This window comes from Pinus tabuliformis, chromosome 5_1 (assembly GCF_031772625.1).
Source record: "Pinus tabuliformis cultivar Carrire ecotype Pingquan chromosome 5_1, CPIR1, whole genome shotgun sequence".
In the NCBI taxonomy this organism is placed as follows: Eukaryota; Viridiplantae; Streptophyta; class Pinopsida; order Pinales; family Pinaceae; genus Pinus; species Pinus tabuliformis.
Window position 1 is genome coordinate 592,312,201 of NC_142305.1, and position 25,808 is coordinate 592,338,008.

A 25,808-nucleotide genomic window follows, 5' to 3' on the forward strand; every position below is an offset into this window, starting at 1 on the left:
CACCATGGTTGACCATCATTGACCATGGTTGATTTTCATATTGAGACAATCTTTGTCATACTGTGACATTCATACATGGTTGACCATGGCTAATTTACATATTGAGACAACCTTTTTAACAATGTGACATTATACCATAACATAGTTATATTTGCAAATTATTTTTTATCTGAGAGGATCATTCTACAACCCAGTATGATGTTTAGGGCTATTCGTCTGTCATCAAAGTTGAAATTTTTCTTATGTTTGCCAAAATAAAACTTTTAAAAAATCTAAAATTGTAACGTACCTCCCGAGCCTACACATAAATTTATCCCCTATACTCCCTATTCTGGAAAATTTTCTTCTTTTTCACTTAAGATTCGGCTCTTGCGAAGAGTACATGGAGTTTGTAATTATATCATCATTATTATTTATATAACAGAATCCATAGTGTTTAGTAATCTGACTACAGAGTGGTTCTTGATGTGGACTTTTATGTAAAGCTTATATGTCAGATCAATATTAAGCATAATTTACTAGTTGTAGGAAGGACTAACCATAACATGCAAATTATAATAATTCCTTGATTAATCCACCCAACATTAATGGGTATTAAGTTAACTCTTCTATAACTATCTTTCTTTCCTCATGGATAACTAACTAGTTTAGCATAAGTAGATACAAGTCTTAGGACATGCATGGTACAGATAACCTGTTCCTTTGACCATACACTTATAATATTACAATTGTTACACAAGCATAAACATTTACCGAGTTATGACACAACACTAGAGATATCATATCATTATAGGCATACTAGGTACCTTCGTCAACTTGATGATATTCAAGTTAAACTCAATGGATATCTACATTCAAGTTAGATTCACTAGATATCTTACAGATCGATATATGTCTATTTCATAAGCAAGGTTAGTAAAATTTGTTCCATTTATACTCACATGTCATATCTAACATGAGTAGGAGGCTCCTTGGTCCAAGTATTAATAATTACATATTATTCTTCTACTATTAACTCTGCACTGGAATGTAAAAGGAGTCACATGCATAAGCTTCAATCATTCTCCTAAAATCATTAACCCAAATAAATCTACTTATTTATTATTAGTACATGTAATTCATTCAGTCATTCTCATGCTATGGATAACACCACATCTACACATGTCCCATAATCCATAATCACCTGCATCCATATAACCCTCTCATATACATCTTAACACAGACCAAATTTACTCATATATATAATAGCCACATGCATAATTGATCATGAGTAATTTAACTCTTTAACAGAAGTATTAACAACTAATTACCTTGATTACATCACACAACTTAACATTTCAAAAGTAAGAAGTAAACATACAGTACATCTCATGCGAGAATATCCAATTATGAAGAAGAAGAACATCACTTGGAGAGCAGAGCACCACCACCCAACCATGAACCACCTATGATTCCCCCTGAGCCGAGGTTCTTGCCATGGATCAACTACCTCTAATTGGTATATGCAATGGGTATTTAATACTCTCTTTCATGATTTAGTTTCCATTAGTGGTGTCTCGCTTTTATGGACTTTTCCATTTGCCTAGGTCTTTTTTAGGAAAATATCGTCTTTATCTCCCACGAGGCTTTTATTCATAAAAGCTTGCCTTTATCTCCCGCGAGGCTTTTATGTTTCTTCCTTGATGGATGTTTATCTCCAATCCATCCAATGGATATTTATCTCCAATCCATCCAAGCTTATCTAGAATCACATCTAGAAGCTTATCATGAAAGATTTATCCCTATCGCATTACTCAATGGGATTTGGTAAGAATGTCATCTCTTGGTGTCTCACTTTTCCAAGTGATTTATTTATTAATTAATTTAATATTATATTTGTTTATTACATATGACACCTAGATTTTCCCAGCTTAGGTTACAATAGACTAACAAACAAGGGAGGGCTGTTACATACTCCCCCCCTTAAATTTTACACCGTCCTCGGTGTATTACTACATCATGTCCACGTTCACAGGTAACTAATTCCTGAATCCATAGCTCTCATGGCCTTGCCATATGATGCAAATTTTCCGATGTATATCGGTAACAAGGAGTGCTCCTAGCATATCTCCAGCCATGGCTACCTATAACATTGTTTTCAAACAATTTGAGAAAAATTATAGATGCAGAAATTTAATTGTGATCAATATCATGATTTCTTACTCAATACTACTAAAGAAACTATTGCTCATTATTCATTTTATCTGAAGAATGCATGTTCTCTCCCTGCATTCTTCTAAGCCTTTGTGCTCTTGTCAAACACTTGCTTTCTGTAGCTCCTCTCCATACAACAAATCAACTGGCATATTTTCATAACATGTCATAATCAGGTTAGTTTATATATAAGCATAACCACATATAGTCATCATAATCATATGTATGCCACTACTGTGCAACATCTAGGTCGGTTTCCCTGCACGACATCTACCCAATGTCTTCATGCATACCTACACACAAGGTTTATTATACACACCGATATACATATCATATTTAAATCATGTAACACATGTAGTCATACGGGTACCGTATGTATTTCTTGTACATATTACCATTTGTGTTACAACCCATCATACCATCTTCATGGCATCACCTGCATGAAATAAGATTTATCCACATGTTTTCCACTATGTTAGTATCATGCCAAACATTCCTTTATCTATTTCTGGTAAATAGAACAACTAGGCTTAGTTTATAAGGAATTTTCATGAGCATCATTCATTTATGCAATCAATGATTTTTTTTTTTTATATCATATTGTTCAAGTGCCATTATTTAGCTATCATTTTTCGATTTCATGTGGTTGTAACACAATATTAGTAGTATAGTATTATATTCATGCATAGTTTCATCTTAATCATACCTTCTGCTTAATGTTCTTGAAGAAGACTATTAACTCATATATATTTTTAAGTTTAATAATCATCAGATCAATACTTCATTCTTAAATAATTCATATTGTGTGATTTACTATTGCCCTTTTTATGCCTCAACATCTTGTTGGCCATGCATAATTTAGTGTAGATATAATCTCATTTCCCCTTCATGAGTTATACATGAAAGTTTTACTACTTTCAATCCTACACCCTTTTAGTTGTAGGTACTTATGATCTCATGGTACTTACATGTTAACACCTTGTCTTTAACATTAAATCATCGTTAACAAATTTTATGAATTCTTGCATGGTTTATGTAACATTTCTTATGTTGTCTTATTCAACCCTGATACATTATCAATGCATTCTAACAAAAGAGCCTCCCAAAATTTCTTGGTACAAAATATGCATTTCAATTGGTATGATGTTAGTCTGTACCATTAAATTGATTCATTGGTTCATAACATACAATTTGTGCTTCTTATTAATTACCATGCTTTTTATATTGTTGTACTCAAGGGTACTTATAGGTCCCACTATGCATATCCAATGAAATATTCATATGTCGTGGTATATAATAACCTGCTAAAGTTAGGTTCACCTTAATCAAACTTTATTCCAACCAAAGAACAAATCACATTACAAATGTATTGTATATAGATGCATTAATCAAAGGATTAAATTGAAAGACAATTTGTACTATTACATAGTCTTATACCACAACATGTTGTCACAATATTAATACTATTTCATGGAAACATTTATCATGGTATAATAATTAGGGTGGAACCCACTTATTTAACCCCCAACTTCTCATGAGGTATATAATTTCCCTTTGGATTTTTACTTATGAACTAGTTACCTTACAAAGGTTTAACATTTCCTTCTATATATAATCATCCCTCAAGTATGAGGTGGGATTTTTTTATTATTTAGCCATGTCCTTTCATAGCAATTATACCATTCATAATTTTTTTTATATAATTTGATGACCATAGTTTAATATTTGACCGGAATCAATTACCACGTATTCTCTAATAAGCATGGTAAATTTCCTTCATGTTTTTATCATAGTATATTTTTATGAGAATTGTGATTATTTTACTCATGAAGGAAACATATGTAAGTGTACCACACAAGTAATCATATCTTCATCCTATATGCATTACTTTTTATTGATCTTAGACATTGTGTTAATCTGATGACCATGCTTTCCCATGGTTATCTATTATTTATCTACCCTGCTCTACATATTTGTAAGCATAATTTTTTTTCAAGGCTTAATTTCTGACAACTTATAACAATTTAAGTTCCTCATCTAGGAGGAAACACAATAAGGAAACTCATGGTAACTCTCCACTTAGCATTGTTTTATGCAACATAGCATATAATCAATTCTTCATGTCATATGTGTATATTTAACCATACTTAAACAAAATTTAACATCATCTGTTTTAATCCACTTATTCATTATGGTGCATAGCCTGCAATAACAACTTAGTTATAAGATTTTCCACATGATAGTAAGGATTAATATTCTTCAGTTTCCTTATCCAACCCGACTCTTAAACATAATCATAAGTTTCTCATGCATACTTTTCCTATTTATCATTGGCACATAACAGTCCATGCATATATGCTAAAAATATAACCTTAAATATAGTTCCAGCCACTCAAATCCCATACATGGATGAAAAGGTCAAATATCTACATGCTATGCATATTAGTAAGCATCACTATTCAAAACTTAATTTATTGTTGACAACCTATAAAATTTTAAATTCCTCATTTATGAGGAATCTCCATAAAAATACTTATTAGCATGTTAACTCTCATACCACTACTACCACCGCATGGCAGTACAACACCCAACTCATGGAGTACATGTTTGAAAGTTATTACAACAAGTCCTAATTTTTAATAAAGGTAAGAGAACTATTCATCAAGTTTAACAACATTAATTTATACCAGGTTCTCCTACTCAATTCAACCAATCCAACATAATTTAAACCAATTTTAGTATTCCCATGCTTTGTAATTCAACCAATCCAACATAATTTAAACCAATTTTAGTATTCCCATGCTTTGTATTACTCTTTACCTTACTCTGCTCCTATCCCCTGACACTCTATGCGAGGCTGGGTGTTGATGCAAACCCTTGCTCTACACCAGGCCCCAAAGAGTGGTCAGGATTTATGGGTATTCTAACTACTAGATGTCCTTCTTGGACCGGTTCAAAGCTTCAAATCCGGGATCAGTACTTTAGCCTCCCACGCCTTATGAAGAGATAGTGGATTCAAAATTTAAAATCTTGTCAGATTTCTCAGATCTAGTAGCTACAACTTCATCTTCCTCATATCTTTGTGTGGTTGTGGTCAGTTCCTCCTGACATGGGATGACCGTTTGATAGAGAGCCATTGGGCTAAGCCCAAAAATAAAACAAGCAGAGGCACAATCTTCTGCCAGGTATGCATTTAGGTGAAATGTTTGTACTGTGAGATTAAGTCTATGTTCATACTTTTGTGCTCCCAATCCACGAGTTCTCGGTTGTGGAATGGAAGCATTTATGTCCCTCTATGATGATAACACAATCTTGCCTCAAGTCTTATGTACCTTGCTTTTCTTATCGGAAAATGCAGAAGAACATAACATCGAATGAAAACTATGATGATGATATGTGTTGTAATGATGCTTAAGATGACAACACAAGTTGTAATGATGCTTCTGGAGATCAAATTCTGTGTTTCATCTTATTTAAATTACACGAAACCACTTTTATAAGTTGTGTTTCATCTTATTTAACTTACCCATTGAAGAGGCAACACTTAATACACTCTTAATACAAACACTTTTTGTCCAATAAAGTATTTACACAAAATCACATACCGTGATCTTTACTTGCCAGAACCTTTAAAAAAATTGATTGGTTCGAATATCAAGTTCTTATTTATTTATTCAATGTCGTGGTTTCATGGTTCAAAGTTAAGGGAGTCATCAAATAAAAAGTGTCTCATAATGTCAAAATATGGATTCAGATGATTAATTCCAGTCAAGATTGGAAATGATAATAAACTACTCCCTTTTTATTCCAAATTTATATTCTTTTGAAATTTCAAAGAAAATAAATATAATTATAATTAAATCAGTACATAAGCGAAGCAGGTTAGGAAGACCTTTCATAGCCTCGTAACTGTTTTTCATAAAACCCAATGTATTATTAAAGATACTTGAGAGCAGGAAAACTGCCATCTCCATAGAATCCCTTTGTTATAAGTTATGTTAAACTCACTCTGTCAAAGCACGTAGTGCACATTCACGTTTGTATACGCAGTGCTAAATTTATTTCTCCTAGCGTGGAGAGTTTGCAGATGTCAAATCTGCCACAACCAATACTCACAATGTCCAAAATGATTTCAGAACAATTTTTTTTTTTAACATATTGTCAACTCATTCAAACATAACCAAATCGACTGAAGGAAAAAAAATACTTACCCATGCTGTCTGCAGAGCATAATGAGGTCTATAGAGACCAAGATTGCTCACTTACTTATGAGTAGCTTCACCACATCGATGGCTAGAGCACTCGTTTGAAGACCGTATTCCTCCTTCCAGTTTTTATATGTGTTTATCGCATGGATACAGTCGAGCGTCGTGATAACTCTATCCCACCCATGAGGATAATCATTATCCAATGCTTCTAATTGGTGGATAGGCATTCACACTTGATCAAAAGGGAAACATCTGTGCTACGAATTTTCTTTTATTCCTCTGAAATTGTGGTAAAACAACCTATAAAGCAGTATTTAAAAAGAAACAACAGTCTTTTTTCATTAGTCGACACAACCCGAAATCCTGCGGCTTACCATACTTTTCTCCTAAATCTCAAAATAAAATCCACCGCCTTCACGTCGGTATGGCTTATGGCAGTTAGATAATGGTTGTAGATAAATCTTATCTATTTCACATAATCCATAACAATACGTTTAATTTCTTTGCTGACTGCTTTTACCAGCATGTCCGGGGATAATGTTTCTATATTCGTAAGTCAAATAGGTGGCTTTTGGGATCAAGAAATTCGAACCCCATATGTTTCCAAGCCATGGATAAGGTTGGATATATCCCGCCTTCTTCCATCTCTATTTTTTCCTTCTAATTATTTTCGTGGGCTAGTGGATAACCCTTATCCATTTATTTCATTGGTAGCCAATTCGGTCAGCAATGAATAGTCCAAAAGGCAGCACTTAGAATAAACAGTCACCTACATGACCTTCTCCACTTGCTAGCTTTGGAAGGTGTTGTTACCTTACCCATCTAATAAAACAAAAATCTCTTAGCTTAGTCGAAAAGGAATTCCACGCAGGGGAAATAAAAGCAGCACCCCAAGATAACACCCAGCACTTTCAGCGCCATGTCATATGGGAGGAATGATAATACGACCATTCGGCGAATAGTCGAGAAAAGGAAACAAGCCAAGTGTCGACGTTTCTGCAATCCCTCTAGGGAAATAGTGATGGTGATTTTCTGTCACTCACCATCCTCTGAGTGTGTTTTTTGGGAATAGCTCTATCATCCTGCAACTGCAAGGTGTGGAAAGGAAATGATGACTTTTTTATTTTTTGTGCTTTTACATGTGCTATTGCTATACCCTACCCATAAAACATAGGTTTAGCCAATCCAAGACCGATGTTCATGTTCTATCAATACAACTCTAATTTGCTCGAAAGAAGGCTACCGTGTGCATCTCACAAAACCATCCAGTTTCTAGCTGTAGGGAAGAAGCCATCGTATGGTAAATCACTCGGTTCTGCAAATTGATATACCCTTAAATTATCTAATTTGTCAGGATTTTCTCCAAAACACAATACCGTGCACAGAAAATTCATCAGCGTGCCTCGATTTGTTGTTCCGATGATTCTTTATTACCTCTTCTTCTCTTCCACCGAGAAGCTTCTCCATATATTATCTTCTTCTGCATACATTACTACATCACTTATTTCCCATCAATTTTATGGCCAAGGTGTTAGCAGCCTTAGACTTTGTTCATAATTCCGGATGGGTTAGCCACCGAGAAAGACTCTATTATGTTCCTACCTCTGATAATTTCGATGAGCATAGTAAGGTCAACACTTTAAGAACCCAACCTGCCCATGCTTAACATTTTTAACCTGCCATTTCCCACTATACACCACTTGATTGTTATTTCAGCAGGTTTATTGTATATGTGATAATTTATACATTACTATGCAGATATCTAAATTATCCACCCTTAAAGGTAACAACTCGAGGTAAGACTGATGGAAGTCTTTTGCGACTTCCGACTTGATACGAAACTCCTATCCAGGTACTATCTTCAGAGACGACTTGTCTCGATATTCATCCAAGATGGGAAAGAAGTAAAAAATTTCTTAATATTTTCCCATGATGCCACATGGTTAACTCATTTACAAGGACCACATTTTTCCTCGAATGCATAGAAACCCCTCTTCACTTTTAACTGCTTGGAAATGTTATATACAGTGGAGTAACATATAAATTTTACTTCCATAAATCATGTAAAGCTTGGGATTCCTCCTCAAGAAATCATATCCTCCAAGAAATCAATATAATATACACATGTTTTACATTTCAAAATTTAACTTTACCCTTTATAAATTTTGGGTGATTTTTCTTATTTGGTTCTCCTACTTTGTCATATCTTGTAGAGGCGGATTGGCGCATAGGTCGAAAGGTTTTGAACTTGAAGCTCCGATACCATTTGTAATGTACCTCTTGAGCCTACCCGGAAATTTAGCCCCTATACTCCATATTCTAGAAAATTTTCTTCTTTTACACTTAAGATTCGACTCTTGCCAAGAGAACATGGAGTCTGTAATTATATCATCATTATTATTTATATAAAAATTTTACTACAGAATGGTTCTTGATGTGGACTTTTAGGTAAAGCTTATATGTTAGATCAATATTAAGCATAATTTATTAGTTGTAGGAAGGACTAACCATAACATGAAACTCATAATAATTCCTTGATTAATCCACCCAACATTAATGGGCATTAATTTAACTCTACTGTAGCTATCTTTCTTTCCTCATGCATAACTTGTAAAACACTTAACTTCCAGCCTAAAGATCATCAATACCGAATATTTCACAAACCGAACTTTATGTGAGATGACATACCTTGGTCAACAGCGGAAGATGTAATGGCTGCCATCTACTTTGATCTGACTCCTGACTGTTCCTCTTCTTCAGAATTCGGTTTCTCTCCTCTTGCCCTCACTTTCTTTATGTGCTTCTTGATGGAGAAGAATGCAACTCTTGTGTGTGGGAGAGAGAGGACCCAATCCTTTATATATTATTTAACTCTAATCTGGTACGTCCATCATATACCAATTCAACGCTTAAGATCTAATGCTTTAGATTAGAAACTGCTTTAGGATAAAATCTAAATGCTTTAAGATTAGATCGGGTCACATTAAGATTAGAAACTGCTTTAACGTTAAAAAGCAATGAGCCTTTTGCTGTTTCTAATAGCAGTTTCTAACATTCTCCCACTTGACCCGACTATTCATAATATTAAGTGTTGAACATCATACTATGATAAATTGCTGAGAGTTATGGCGGTTGTGCACCATTAATTCAATGCATTCCCTTCCATATACTACAATACCAGCAATCCATCAATTCATACTCATAATTTATATAAAACAGCATAATGGTCCACATAATGTCTTATATCATAATGATTAAACATAATATCTTTATAAGACTCTTTCTTGTTTAAAATTACATAAAATACGTATTACTACATTAAAACAAGAAACACATGATTGTATATCAGAAACACATAAAAGAGCTCAGAATGTCACACATCAATTATCATTAATACAACCAAGACCCATTCTTTGAACAAGTTCCTTAAATTGTCTTGGTTGTAACCCTTTCGTCAAAGGGTCTGTAATCATAAGTTCTGTCCTGATGTGCATGATTGACATTCTTTGTTTCTGAACCTCATCTTTCACAACAAGATACTTCAGTTCCATATGTTTGGCACCTTTAGAGTACTTGTCGTTCTTTGAGAAAAATACTGCTGCAGAGTTATCACAATAAATTTTCAGCGGCTTGCTAATGGTGTCGACAACCGCAAGTCCTGAAATAAAGTTCCGCAACCATAATGCATGAATTGTGGCTTCAAAATATGCCACAAATTCTGCCTCCATAGTGGATGAAGCAACGATAGTCTGTTTCACACTTTTCCATGAATTGCACCTTGAGCAAACATAAACAGGTAACCAAAAGTCGATTTTCTAGTATCGATGCATCCAGCAAAATCTGAATCGCTATATCCAATCACTTCCGATTCATTGGATGAGCATGTAATCTTTCGTTGAGAGAAATTCCTTAGTCTCATGCAATATACTTAAATTATTTGCAGCAAGCAAGACGTCATCAACATAAAGGACCAGATAAATAAACTTGCTCCCACTGATCTTTCGGTATATACAGTGATCAACCGTATTTTCCTTAAAACCAAAAGATGTAATAATGGTATTGAACTTAATATACCACTGTCGGGATGCTTGTTTAAGCCCATACATTGACTTCTTAAGTTTACACACCAATTGTTCTTTACTTTCTACAGAAAAACCCTCAGGTTGATCCATATAAACATCCTCATCAAGATCTCCATTCAGAAAAGCTATTTTCACATCCATTTGATGCAACTCCAAATCATAATGAGCTACTAATGTCATTATTATTCTTAGTGAGTCCTTTTTCGAAACAGGAGAAAATGTCTCCTTGTAATCAACACCATCTTTCTGAGTGTAACCCTTAGCAACAAGTCTAGCTTTATACCGTTTGATATTACCACTAGAGTCGTGTTTGGTTTTAAAAACCCATTTGCATTCGACTCTTTTACAGCCATGTGGTAACTCAACGAGATCCCAAACTTCATTCTGTTGCATGGATTTCAGTTCTTCTTTCATGGCATTAATCCATTCCTTTGACTCTTTACTTTCTACAGCATGTGAAACCGAAACTGGATCCTTATTGATTCCAATATCATAATCTGATTCTTGCATATAAACCACATAATCATTAGAAATATCTGACCTACGATTTCTTTGAGGTCTTCTTAATGCTACTTGTTGTGGTTCATGCATATCAGCATTATGTAAGTCATTTCCTTCAGGAAGTACTTCTTCATTTATATGTTGTTCATTATCATCATGCTGTTATACAACAGCTGGAACAACATTTGGAGTAATAGTAGATGGAGGAACTATTCTAGGTAATGTAACATTTACCTTTGTTTCCTTTATTTCTACTATTTCTCTTCTAGTACTCCCACTGACTTCACCATTCTCAATGAATCTTGCATTACCAGTTTCTAATTGCCTCTCAACTTCATTTACAAACGTCTCAAGGACATTCACAAATATCAGTGTGTATTAGTTCAAGAAGCTGGCTGCTTCTAGTGGCTCCTTTCTTATTATGTTATTATGTTTGGTTTGTTTACCTTTAATACAATCCACACATAATTCTAGATCACTAAAGTCCAAATTTGACAAAATTTCATTACTTACTAATCTCATCATTCTTTCTTTGGATATATGACCTAGTCGTTTATGCCACAAGAAAGCAGAATTTTCATTCAACATGCTACGTTTTCATCCAACATTATTTACTACATTCAACAAGGAATTCGCATAAGTGTCATTCAGTTTCAATTTATATAAACCATCAATTAGAATACCAGAACCAACATTATCAGCATTCTTATTATTATGTTTGGTTTGTTTACCTTTAATACAATCCACACATAATTCTAGATCACTAAAGTCCAAATTTGACAAAATTTCATTACTTACTAATCTCATCATTCTTTCTTTGGATATATGACCTAGTCGTTTATGCCACAAGAAAGCAGAATTTTCATTCAACATGCTACGTTTTCATCCAACATTATTTACTACATTCAACAAGGAATTCGCATAAGTGTCATTCAGTTTCAATTTATATAAACCATCAATTAGAATACCAGAACCAACATTATCAGCATTCTTATATAAATCGAAACAACCAGATCCAATCATACATCTAAAACCAGAAATATCCAATTTACTTGCGGAAATAAGGTTTCTAGATAATGAAGGTACATAAAGGGTACTGTATAAGTTTAATACATATCCACTTTCTAGAATTAGACGATAAGTCTCTTTTTACAGATACGACATTGAACACTCTTTAGTTCCTTCTTTTCCTCATCCTGCCCATTCTTAGCAGGTGCCTTTTTCTTCTTGAAATGACTTGATTTTCCTTTCTTTTCTTTACCAGCTTTATTACTCACAAAACTTACTGAGTGATTCACTTGATTTTTCAAACGTCCTTCTTCCTGAACAAGACTACTGGCCAATTCATTAACATTCCACTTATCCTTTATAGTGTTATAGTTAATCTGAAAAGGTCCATATTCAGAAGGTAGCGAGTTCAGAATGAACTGGACAAGAAAAGAATCCTCTACTGTAAGTCCCAGGGAGTTTAACCTTGCTGCAATATTAGTCATCTCTATAATGTGCTCTTGCATAGTTCGTGACCCATCAAACTTCATGGTCGTGAGTTCTGCCATAAGAGTACCAGCGAGTGACTTATCAGCTGAACGAAAATGCTCTTCCACAGACTGCATATATTCCTTAGCACTTTCTGTTTGTGGAATTGTTGACTTGATGTTGTTAGCAACAGTCATCTTAATAAACATAAGGCTCAATCTGTTACTGCATTCCCATGCTTTATGGTGTGATTTTTCTGCCTCAGTACTATCTCTTGTAAGAGCAGCAGGCTTATCCACAAGGAGTGCCAAGTCAAGATCCTGAATACCTAAATGGAAATTGACTTGTTCTTTCCATTCAGAAAAATTAACACCAGTGAACAATGTAACAGATGAAGCATGTGTATTCATGGTAACTCCTGCAAATTAAAATTGAAATCACTATAAGCTCATAACTAACGCGATTCAGATGTAGACATAATAGTATAATATAGCACTCCTTTGGGTATATACTATCTTATACTTAACATAATTAAATACCAAAACATAAGCAGGTAATAAATATATTCAATCAAATAGAACTGACATCTTTGGATGATCAATATTTATTTAATCAAAATATCTATTAAACCTCATCATGTCAACTAGTTATAGAACAAAACTTTCCTTTGGGTAAGTTCTCAGGTTCTATCATTAGTGACGCCAGCTTTAATTGGTATTTTATAACTGGCAATTTCTATCAATAATCGTTATGTCAATTATGCACTAAATGATTATTCTGATTTGACCACTTTGGTGATTAACAAAATCATAAATCTCATGTGCATAAATGATTTATAACACATATTTGATGCGAAACAACATTCTGATTTTGACCACTTTGGTGATCATAAATCTCATGTGCATAAATAATTTATAACACATACCTTCTTAATGTGTAAATTGATTTTCTATAAAATATCAAAATATATATTTTCCCTCTTAAAATATATATACACAGAGTATATGTGATAAAGCTACATCACGGGTTTCTTTACATGCTGTGTTACGTTATTTATGTGGTACATTGAAACTTTATTAATAGCTTTATTTACACATTAAAATGTAAATCTATTTCGTTTAACAAAGATTTACACCAAAATCTTAATCTTCCCATCAAACACTTATGCGTTGATCTCATGTCTCAACAACATCCTTTTAAACATGTGTTGCAAATGCGGAAGCATAGACGATGCATGCAATGTGTTTGACAAAATTCCGCAACGAAATGTAGTGTCATGGACTACGCGGATTGCAGCTTATGCTAGGGATGGTTATGCCGAAGAGGCTTTGCAGTAATTCAAAATCCGCGATAGATGGACTGCAGCGATAGATGGACTGCACATACCGTCCTCTATATCTAACTTTAAACTTGAGGGCATGCAATATTATTCAAAACAACGGCGATATCTAACTTTAAATTGCAGGGCATGCAATACTATTCATTCCAACATACACAGCGAACATACAATGATATGGTGTGACCAAGCCCCCAAACACCGAATCCACAATGCCGCGCAGAGTATCAATGGGTTGGACAGTGTACACAGTGGACATAGACTTCCGGATTCCATTGACACATTGGCATTTAATGGGTACCTTTAAGAACGAACCGGCGGGAAGGATTTGGGTTTGAGAATCAGAGGTAAGAGGATCGAATCCATTGGCACCTAGTATCGATAAAGGATCTACTCGAAATCGAGTAGCCACCTCTGAGACCTTCAAATCAGTTCGAAGCAAGTAAGCGACAAGGGAATCGCAGGTATCTGATCCATTGCATGGTTCAATTGTGGATTTCGATAGGGCTCTCGATGATACTAACAGCAACAAAAGGATTGATCATTTCATGAAACCCCCACAATTTCCCGAAGGCTCAATCACATGAGTAAAGCACAGAACAGATCAATTGCAATCATAGGAAATATTCAGTTATTGATAAGCTCCGATACCAAATGTAAAACACTTAACTTACAGCCCAAAGATCATCAATACCGAATATTTCACAAACCGAACTTTATGTGAGATGACATACCTTGGTCAACAGCGGAAGATGTAATGGCTGCCATCTACTTTGATCTGACTCCTGACTGTTCCTCTTCTTCAGAATTCGGTTTCTCTCCTCTTGCCCTCACTTTCTTTATGTGCTTCTTGATGGAGAAGAATGCAACTCTTGTGTGTGGGAGAGAGAGGACCCAATCCTTTATATATTATTTAACTCTAATCTGGTACGTCCATCATATACCAATTCAACGCTTAAGATCTAATGCTTTAGATTAGAAACTGCTTTAGGATAAAATCTAAATGCTTTAAGATTAGATCGGGTCACATTAAGATTAGAAACTGCTTTAACGTTAAAAAGCAATGAGCCTTTTGCTGTTTCTAATAGCAGTTTCTAACATAACTAACTAGTTTAGCATAAGTAGATACAAGTCTTAGGACAAACATGGTACGGATAACCTGTTCCTTTTACCATACACTTATAATATTGCAACTGTTACACAAGCATAAACATTTACCGAGTTATGAAACAACACTAGAGATATCATATCATTATAGGCATACTAGGTACCTTCATCAACTTGATGATATTCAAGTTAAATTCAATGGATATCTACATTCAAGTTAGATTCACTAGATATCTTATAGACCCATATATGCCTATTTCATAAGCAAGGTTAGTAAAATTTGTTGCATTTATACTCACATACCATATCTAACATGAGTAGGAGGCTCCTTGGTCCAAGTATTAATAATTACATATTATGCTTCTACTATTAACTCTGCACCTGAATGTAAAAGGAGTCACATGCATAAGCTGCAATCATTCTCCTAACATCATTAACCCAGATAAATCTACTTATATATAATTAGTACATGTAAGTCATTCAGTCATTCTCATGCTATGGATAACACCACATCTACACATGTCCCATAACCCATAATCACTTGCATCCATATAACCATCTCATATACATCCTAACACAGACCAACTTTACTCATATATATAATAGCCACATGCATAATCGATCATGAGTAATCTAGCTCTTTGACTAAAGTATTAACAACTAATTACCATGATTCCATCACACAATTTAACATTTCAAAAGTAAGAAGTAAACATAAAGGTCAGAAGCCACATACAATACATCTCATGCGATTTTATCCAACTAGGAAGAAGAAGAACATCACTTGGAGAGAGGAGCACCACCACCCAACCATGAATCACCTATGATTCCCCTCGAGCTGAGGTTCTTTCCATGGATCAACTGCCTCCAATTAATCTATGCAATGGGCATTTATACCCTCTTTCATGATTTAATTTCCATTAGCGGCCTCCTGATTTTATGGATTTTTCCATTTGCCTAGGTCTTTTTTCGGGAAAATCTTGCCTTTATCTCCCATGAGGTTTTTCCTCATAAAAGCTTGTCTTTATCTCCCACAAATCTTTTATGTTTTTTCCTTAATGGATGTTTATTGCCAATCCATCCAATGGATATTTATCTCCAATCCATCCAAGCTTATCTAGAATCACATCTAGAAGCTTATCATGAAAGATTTATCCCTATCCCATTCCTCAATGAGATTTGACAAAAATCTCATCTCTTGGTGTCTCGCTTTTCCAAGTGATTTACTTATTAATCTATTTAATAACATATTTTTTTATTACATATCACACCTCGCTTTTCCTAGCTTAGGTTACAATAGACTAACACACAAGGTAAGAGTGTTACAAAAAAAAATAACTATACAAAACATTTAAATAATATGGGCTCAAAAAAAATTTGGAGGTGAAGACATTGGATCCGTCTCCACTAATATTAGATCCGTATTTAAGATAGATCTACACTAGTGTAATAATAAAGTGCGAAAATATCCGTAAAATATTTATGATAAATTGAATTTATCAGCTTAATCATTGTAAATGTCACTATCTCGATATATGTTTTCAATGTGAAAAAATTTAAACGACTGGAATGTCTCCGTGGAAAAGTCGGAAAGTGTCCAAAGATGTTAAAAACTCGTAAACCACTGATATATGTTTTCAATGTGAAAATATTTAAACCACTAGAATGTCTCTGTGGAAAAGTCGGAAAGTGTCCAAAGATGTTAAAAACCTGTAAACCACTGTTATATTTGTGGTTAACAAAAAATAGGTGTAAATAAAATCACGTAGTGCCTGTAATCATTATCATTTTTTTTCTCTCAGTTATGCGTCTAAATTTTAACTAAAAATCATATATTATTTAACCATGTATATACAATATAAAAATATACATAGAAAAATAGTTACCCAACTCAATACTATTACAAACTCCTTTTAGACAATGATATTAAACCTAAATTGCTAAAGGGCCCACGCTTGCAACAACGGTAAACATACTGTTTCTGGAGTCTCCCACAGGAATCTGATTGTCCTAGACGAACACAACCTATGATTATATGCAAATTAGGTAACTTGTGAATTTTCGGTTTTCTTGAAGAAACATCGTTGAAGCGATGATGGGAAATCTGAAGTTTTTAATAACATTTTTGTGTTATTCCTGCTGAAGAATCGTATAAATTCCTGATAATGTGGTTCAACAGATCTCCTCGGTATGAATTCTGAAAGTTTTACGTTGCGGGTGAAAGTTATGCAGGTGGTTTGGTTTGCAATATCTATGATGCTAGAATTATTTTGTTAGTTTCAAATTAGATATGATTAAAACTATAACACATCCATCTATTAAAATATCATATATAAAAAAAATTAATACAAGTCACCAAAATACAAATTTTCGTTAAAACATTGACATTATTAAATTCTATGTATAGCTTTTAAGTACCAATGACAAACTCTATTGCCATACTCCAAATGAAAAGACAATGGAATGAATTTTAGATACTATGTATAACTTGTTTGATGATTGTGGTGGAAATTCGTTACACACGTTGTTGATTTTGATTAAAATACAATCAAATGTATTTAAATGTTTTAGTACATCGTTGGCATCGACACTAAATGCAAATATGCCTTAACCTTAAATCTCGCCATAGGAATGCATGCACATTTAACGTTATGGTTGTCCTGGCCCAGGTGGTTGCTTGAAGGTCACTAATCTGTCCACATCCAACATTATCCTCGGGATCAGTCTCCTCCATCGATGGTTCACCACGGCTTGTTGGATCGAATGGCCCTCGAGAAATCTGTCCTTCATTTCCCAATAGTATGGCTTCATTCTGTCAATGTATCATTCCAGAAATTTCAAGGAGTTGTGGCTCTGCTCTGGTTTTCGATTTTCTTTTTGATTGTAGATGTGGTTTGCTGGACTATTTTCTCTGTGTTCCAACAACTTGGTGATACCTTGATGATCCTGAAACTACTTCGAAACCCTGGGATTCAATCTGCTGAGGTAGGGTTTACAAACAGCCTTCCAATGGTAAGATCTTATTGTATTTTCGCTTATTCTTCTTTACTTTTCTGGGTTAGAATTATTACAGTCTCTTTTATCTTATGCATAACTCCTCACTCAAATCCTCATTGTTTTGGTGTAATGTTTATTCCAGGTGCACGGGTTTGGCTCGACACTGTGGCGAAAACCCTCCTACCAGATTCATCGTTCAAGAAACTGGCTTGATCAAAACCGGGTATTCTAACTCACTTTTGACCTTTTCGATGACAAGGTCTTGTGACTAGTTGCTGGAGCTAAATGACTTTGATATTAGTTATGTATAGATTTTTGAGGTTGTTGGAGCTATGACTCCACTGTTAGGGTTTTGTTTCTTTTTTGAAGCTATAAGAACTTTACGGCTTCAGCCTGAATATTGAAAGTTTTGGCGTTGTGCTCAGGCCGCATCTTTGTGTGATGTACAGACATTAAACCTTTAAAATGTATGGATTGAGCTTACTGATACTGTATTTCTTTGTTGAGACGAGGGTTTTCATTTAATAATTTCAGGGTTTCAGATTGAGTTCCATATTTATTCAAGTGTTGAGTTTGAGACTGAGAGTTATCAATTCTCAAATTACTTATAGCATTTTTTTTAAGTATCGTTCTATGCAGAGCTTCATTGCGGCTCAGGATTTCCTTAGTTGATTTATGCTTCAATTTGTCCAGCACTATTTTAGTTATGGCTCGAGATTTTTCTCTCAGCTTGATGTATATATATATATATATATATATTAAAGAAAAGAGTCTTGCTAGCTTCTTTATAAGCTTGAAATTCTAAATCTTGTTATCTGGGTTGAGAAAAGAGTCTTGACAGCTTCTTTATAAGCTTGAAATTCTAAATCTTGTTATCTGGGCTGAGATTGTAGTCTTTTTGAAATCTCCAGAAGTCGAGGTTACCTATACTACATGTTAATCCAGGAGCTTAAGTACTCTCTATTATTCTTTGTATATAGTCGAGGTACTTTTCATAATTATTTAGCACATTTTCTATGCATCGACTAGGGTTTTAAGAAAGGATATGAATAGGAAACAGAAATCGTGAAAATTCTGAATGCGTTGATCTTTAAACATGCTTGGATTTCGGTTATGCTTCCTACATAGAACTTTTTTTACTTTTTATCTTAGCAGTAATGTTTACCTGTCATTGTTGGAAATTAATTGGTTAAAAGATGAATTTAGCAGCTTTTCCTGATTTAGATAAAAGACTATGTTAAGAATTTACTCTATCTGGTATATCAATAGTACTTGCTTATAAAACTTTACCCATTTTCTAGTTTTTCTTCTCCTATAAAGCATCTAAGTTCTTGCTACTTCTTCTGATATTCTTTTGATAGTTTCTTTCTGTGAATATTATGATGGTTTTTTCCTCTGTTTCCCATTACTTACTCTACTCTTGCTTTTAATGAAATACTTTAAGAAAAATATTACTCTACTCTTGCTTTTAATGAAATACTTTAAGAAAAATAAGAAACCCTGATGAAATACTTCAAGAAAAATAAGAAACTCTGTCCTTAATCATTATTCTTATTTTCCTCCCTGCCGTGAGATTTGCTGTTTAAGTAAATCTCCCCCCATGCTACTCCAGAATTCAGGAGTTCTCTCTCTCCTCATAGATCTTAGTGTTTACCAACTATCTGGTCTTAACTAGACATAGCCATAACAGACTGCCTGACCCTTCAGCACAGTCCCCTCTCATCCTTGTGATCTCAAATACCCTTATCCTCTTGATATTTTTAGTAAAATACTTTAGGATTTAGTTTTGGGACAGATAACTGTCTCACATAACTAACTAACCAGAAAAATAGTATTTACCAATAACAACAAAATTCATCTTTCCATAACTAAATTCTAAAAATGATTTATAATTCTAACCAGAAAAATAGTATTTACCAATAACAGCAAAATTCATCTTTCCATAACTAAATTCTAAAAATGATTTATAATTCTAACCAGAAAAATAGTATTTACCAATAACAGCAAAATTCATCTTTCCATAACTAAATTCTAAAAATAATTTATAATTTAAAAATAGTAACAGTTTGTTTGGTTGCAGTAAAAATAAATATTTACATTAATGGGGGATATTACAAAAACTTTTATGAGAGTTTTGATACACTAAAATATTCACAAGTCGCATCTTATTGTAGTTTTGATGAATGTTGTATTGAAATTTATTAACAATTGTGATACTCTATAAAAGGCTTTTCGGATAAACTATATAGAAAGGTTTTTTAAGATAAATGATATAGATATTTTTTTGGGTGTCCATTTTGAATTATCTATGGTGATTCATCAAAATTAAAATGGATAGATTTATACGGTAGGAAGAAATGTAATGATTAAATCATAACTTAAAAAAAAAAAAAAATTAAATTCAAATAAAATGTTAAAAAATATAGAAATTGTTAAATTAAAAAAGAAATAAATTATTAAAATAAAAAATAATAAAATAAATTAAAAAAAAAAAACCAAAATTTATTACCAAACAAATTTATAAATTAATAATAATAAATATTTTTTAATTATATATATATATATATATAATAAATGTCGTATCAAAATAAATATATATAAATATTTATGTATAATGATAAATATATAAATATTTATAAAATAATAAAATAAATTAAAAAAAAAAACCAAAATTTATTACCAAACAAATTTATAAATTAATAATAATAAATATTTTTTAATTATATATATATATAATAAATGTCGTATCAAAATAAATATATATAAATATTTATGTATAATGATAAATATATAAATATTTATGGTATTTTATGTATAAATTTATATTTATGTGTGAAAGTATTAATAAATATAGACTATATTAAAACAGATACGTAAGAAGAAATATGTAAATAAAATGCAATAATAAATATATTTTTATTTACCTAATTAAATAAAAGAACAATAAAATCAGCAATATACCACAAAATTACTAAATGAAATGAATCAATTTTAAATCAATCAAACGAAAGGGAATAGTCGAAAATCAATCAAAAGGAATAGTCAAAAGAAAACAGAAAAAAGGAGGGAAACAAAGATGTATCGGAATAAAAAGAGATGTTACACGTCTTAATTTTCCACCATCATCTTTAATTTTCCACCCATCATTTTTATTTAGCCTGTTTTTTCCAATTTAGATGGCCTCCACAAATTATTTTGGGATAGAAAAGATGGTAAGACAAACTACATTAGTACTGCAAGGCAGAATTATTTATTTTTGCATTGAAAGAGTTTAACAACAATTTTTTATTATAATATTGTATCCCATAGTTAGCCTCAAAAGAATTTTACGAACACAGAAATTTGTGACATGCATCGGAATAATGGTGAGTACAATTAGCACGAGTGAGTTTCAGAAAATTTCATCAATCTCAAATGAAAATACTTACAAAGAGAAACCAAAATACAATTCCTTTTTATCAACGCCCATGTGAAGTTCTCGGATATAAATATTACAAACTCTATAGAAAGCCATCATGCTAAATTCTCAAATTTGGAAACTGCAGTACATAATCAATCTGAATCATGCAGGTTCAATTTATGCAAGTGCGTGCAGCGGTGTGCAATGTTTTGGAAGAGATAGTTTATTCGGAAATATCAATTTTTACAGTATCTATTCTCTCATATGCTAAGGCGGCCTGATTGAAAGAGTGTCTTTTTTTTTATTACCTCTAGGAAATCCAGAATATAATCTGGACACATTATATTGAGTTATTTTTTAAACATCTACTGTTACTACTGAGAAAAAATAATCTGAATACATTACATTACAAGATACTCAGAACAGACATGTCACAACTCCATCCGACCAACAAGACGCCTACAACAAGGAGCCCCTTCTATTATACCGGAGAAGGCCGATTGCATAGCTTCTTTGTGGCAACGTAGGATTTACAAGTGACTCAAGCTCCACCTTCCCTTGTGCGAGCAACCAAGGATGCCATTCCCCTATGACTTCCCAACATATCCGTCCAAGAAGCAATTTATGGAGTACTTGGAGTCCTATGCTAGCAGATTCCAACTCAGTCCCAGCTTCAACGTACACACCACTTTCTCCTTTCCGTCCATGAGGGAAAGGTTGCTTTGGCAACCCATTCTTGGAGAAAAAGTCACACTTTTGCACAGAAATAACCAACTTTAGACCATGCAAAACTCGGTCTAACACCTATATTTTTATTAGGCGCAAAAATATAACGGTTTTTGCACCTGCGCCTGCAAATTGCACAAAAATCAGGACCCGCTTATCTTTTTAATCATTTAAAGCCAACAGACTCCCGATTCAGAGAAAGAGAGAATATAGCAGAGTTAAATTTTGATTATTAGAATTATTAATCAAACTTACGTCTCTGCGCACCAGGAAAGGTTTGGCGTTGTGATTAGCAAGATCAAGGCTGACTTCTATCCCACTGTCGCCGCATCCAAGGACAAGCACATTTTTCCCTTCTTAGCTCGCTCAATTTTGTAAGAACAGGCTTGAATGATCTCCCCATTAAAATTTTCCTTTCCAGTGATATCAGGAATTACCGGAGCTGTATTCTCTCCAGTGGCAACTATCAACCAACGACAAATATACTCGGCTTCAGGCATACCCAACCCTTCCGGGGTAATTGGTCTTAACAGTACTAACTCTCCACAACCCACAGGTCTCATCATATTTCGCAGTCTGAACACGCACGTTGAAGCTGGGACTGAGCTCGACTCTCCTTGCACAGGACTCCAAGACTCCATAAATTGCTCCTTGGACGGATATATCGGGAAGTCATCGGGGAATGGCATCCTTGGCAACTCGCAGAACTGCTTGGGAAGGTGGAGCTTGAGTCCGTTGTAAGCTATCCGTTGCCACAAGCTATGAAGTCGGCTAGCCAATCCCGAAGAGCCTGCTGTTATGTATAAAATGTAAAATCACATAACACGAATAATATTAAGAAATATTTTGGGAAAATCTCAATTCTGAAAAAATCTAGCTAATGGAATTCTATTAGTAAGCTTACTTTTCGTTAATAAGAAAAAGTACATTCGCTAAGATTTCTATACATTTTCTTTTAAATTTTCCTGTCACGGTAAGTATTCCTACCATACATGAAAAATAGATACTTACACATTCAAGCTCTGGCCTGCTCTGGCCTTTGGCACATTATAATGGAGCCTAATAAATCTATTTATAAACTTCGTTCCAGCCAAATACAACTTGCATAATACAATGGGCCACAAAACAATGTACTCCAAACCATTAACTCTACTCAAAACCATTAACCATAGACGATCATTTCCTAATCAAAGTTAATCCAAACACCTATATTTTCCTATTCACATAACTTTTCCCTGTTCAAGTAGTCAGCGTTGAAGTATTCATCGTTGGCCTCCTTTCCGTATTGGCGAGAGGGGGAAGTGTTTATGCTCAAGTCATTGGCCTCCTTGCGATATTTCTCCATCACCATATTATCGTTTGAACTTTGCGCGAAAAAATTGGCCTCCTTACGATATTTCAACATCACCATATTATCGTTTCAACGTTAGTCGGTGAAAAGATGTCGGGAAGCGATGGAAGCCTCGCAGAATTGATTTGATAAGGCGAAAGCAACGTGGCAGAAGGAAAAAATAAGACGAACGCAGTCACCAGTGACGGCCATATGGTTGACGGGAGCAGAGTTGCTGTCGTTCATACTGCCGAGAACGAGAATTTGCTTGTGCTGAGGATAGCGTCCGATTACGTGGGTCGGTCGACGCGACATATCTTCGGTGCGCCGCGTCAGATTTTTAAGGATAGCGTCCGATTAGGTGGGTCGGTCGAAGGCGACATATCTTCGGTGCGCCGCGTCAGAAAAATCCCACAAATATGTCAGAGAGGCCCAACAATAATGGATGGATGTCAGTGTGGACGTTGACAATAATGGAGGCAGGTGAAGGGTGAAAGTTAGAGATAATTATTTAATTATTTTATTAGTATTAAGTATATTAATAAATGTGTTTGATAGATGTCATATACATAATTATTTCATTAAATGAAATTAAGATAAGTCAATAAGTATTTGATGGATATGGATTTAATAATAATGATATTATTATTATTAAAATTATTGATATAATAATAAATATATTTTAAAAATATTAACGTGATTAATATATGTGAAACATTTCATTTGTATCTCTCACTAATAAATATATAATCATAAAAATAATATTAAAAAAATATTATTACTGTAATTATAATTAATAATCTATATTAATTATTATTTAATATTATTTTATTTTGAATTATGTTATATAAATTAATTATTTAATAATAATAATCTTAATAACGATAATTATTTACTAATAACGCTAATAATTTTAAAAGATTATAATTAGATTAAATATTATTTTTAATTAAAGATAATCATTGTTAAATATTAAAGAGAAAATATTAAATATTATGGTTAATATTGCGGTAGCTTAATGATTATGCTTTTTTCCCTGAAAGTTATAGAAATTTTGGCTATATTCTGAAAAATCTGGTAGGGATTTTTGTAAATCCAAGTAAAGTAAAAACTGTCAAACTTCATAATTTGAAGTTTCAAAACATAGGTGGTCTAACTCTGACCATGTTTGTTGACCACTGTATGCAAGAGGTGACAAAAATAAATAAAAAAAGGATGTTAGAGACATAGTCCTAGCTCGAGAGGGCCAGTGACTCCAAAAAAGAAGTAATACAAAGAGGGCACTTGTGATCATGCTACTCATCAGAAGTGATGGAGGTTGCGTTATTTTGGGTAGCTCCTGGAGGAGGCGGTGGGCGAAAGGCGCATTAGACATGCCCTTCGAAGTGAGCCATCCATGATTCCAACTTTTCCACCTTTTCAGAGAGCGGGTTTTGGCCACGCTAAACCACCACCACTCGCTCGCGAACCTAGCACTGGAAGTAGTACATTTTGTCTGTGGCTACCACCTCTGGATGTTCCTCCCTTCTAATTCTCTCAGTTGTTTCCATCTGATATAGTAAAGGTTGGATTAATTCTCAACAATTCTTTAGGCAGTAGTGTTGAATTTCCTACGGATCAATTTCCAAGCAGCTGCGAGACCCACAACTCCTCTTCCCACCATGCTTTGTTCCTCCTCGCCTCTGAGCGTGCGAAGGTCACCCTCCTTTCCTCGTCACCTACCCACCACCTCTATGTCCCCCTCGCGCACCAATAGCCGGTCGCTTGGAACATCCCACGACCTTGCCTCCTTGACTCGACCCATCACCTTCCTCCCATGAATTCACTGGTGGGATGTCCAATTCTGGGCCTTCATGTCCCATTGAGCTATGCTTTATAGGAGAGAAGACCAACCATGCTGCGGGGATGGGATCATCCCAAAGGGGACTGTGATACCACAACAGTCACAACAAATCGGAAAGCCAGAGTGACAACCCACTGACGAGGTGAGCTCAGCTATGAACCACCACCATCTCCTCTTCGAAATCCAAACCCTCCTGTCACCTGAGCAAGAATGTGAACCACTAATACCTCTCCCAAAGCAACACCTTGCTTCCTACCACCCTTCTCCACTCCATTGATTGATTCCAACACAAAAGTGGCTAGAGAGAACGTCAAGGTGGTCGAATTCGAGGATTAAAGTGGTCCAAATGAAACACACTCCAACCAAAGCACACTAGCACCCTTCTCACTGAATACTTTGAAATTCAAACCCAATGAATTGTAGGAGATTAGCTGTCCTTCCGCCAATATGTACCGAAAACCACAAGAGCCACACATTGTGGCTCCACTCAACCCACCAAAGACTTTGGCTGTGCACCCACCTTCTACACCCACTAGAATCCCACACCTTCCAAATTCAAATTGAACCAAAAAATCTAGGTGGTTATTTTTACCTCAATCCATGCTACAC

The 25,808-nt window shown here is 34.3% G+C and overlaps 1 protein-coding gene across 2 annotated transcripts; it reads right to left on the reverse strand.

Annotated features, from left to right (window-relative positions):
• Positions 1–21,581: 21,581 nt before the first annotated feature.
• Positions 21,582–23,145, reverse strand: LOC149166258 (putative indole-3-pyruvate monooxygenase YUCCA8). Of its 2 annotated transcripts, XR_016260410.1 has the most exons (3): positions 23,038–23,145; positions 22,282–22,819; positions 21,582–22,151 (listed from the first exon to the last, which is right to left on the reverse strand). XR_016260410.1 is itself a non-coding variant. In XM_089431314.1 (2 exons), exons 1-2 carry the CDS (start codon positions 23,039–23,041, stop codon positions 22,338–22,340), a joined length of 486 nt encoding a protein of 161 aa, XP_089287440.1. In that variant the 5' UTR covers positions 23,042–23,145; the 3' UTR covers positions 21,582–22,337. The 2 variants fall into 2 exon arrangements, 1 of the variants encoding a protein (XP_089287440.1); XM_089431314.1 differs by having other exon boundaries at positions 21,582–22,819.
• Between the last annotated feature and the right edge of the window lie 2,663 nt (positions 23,146–25,808).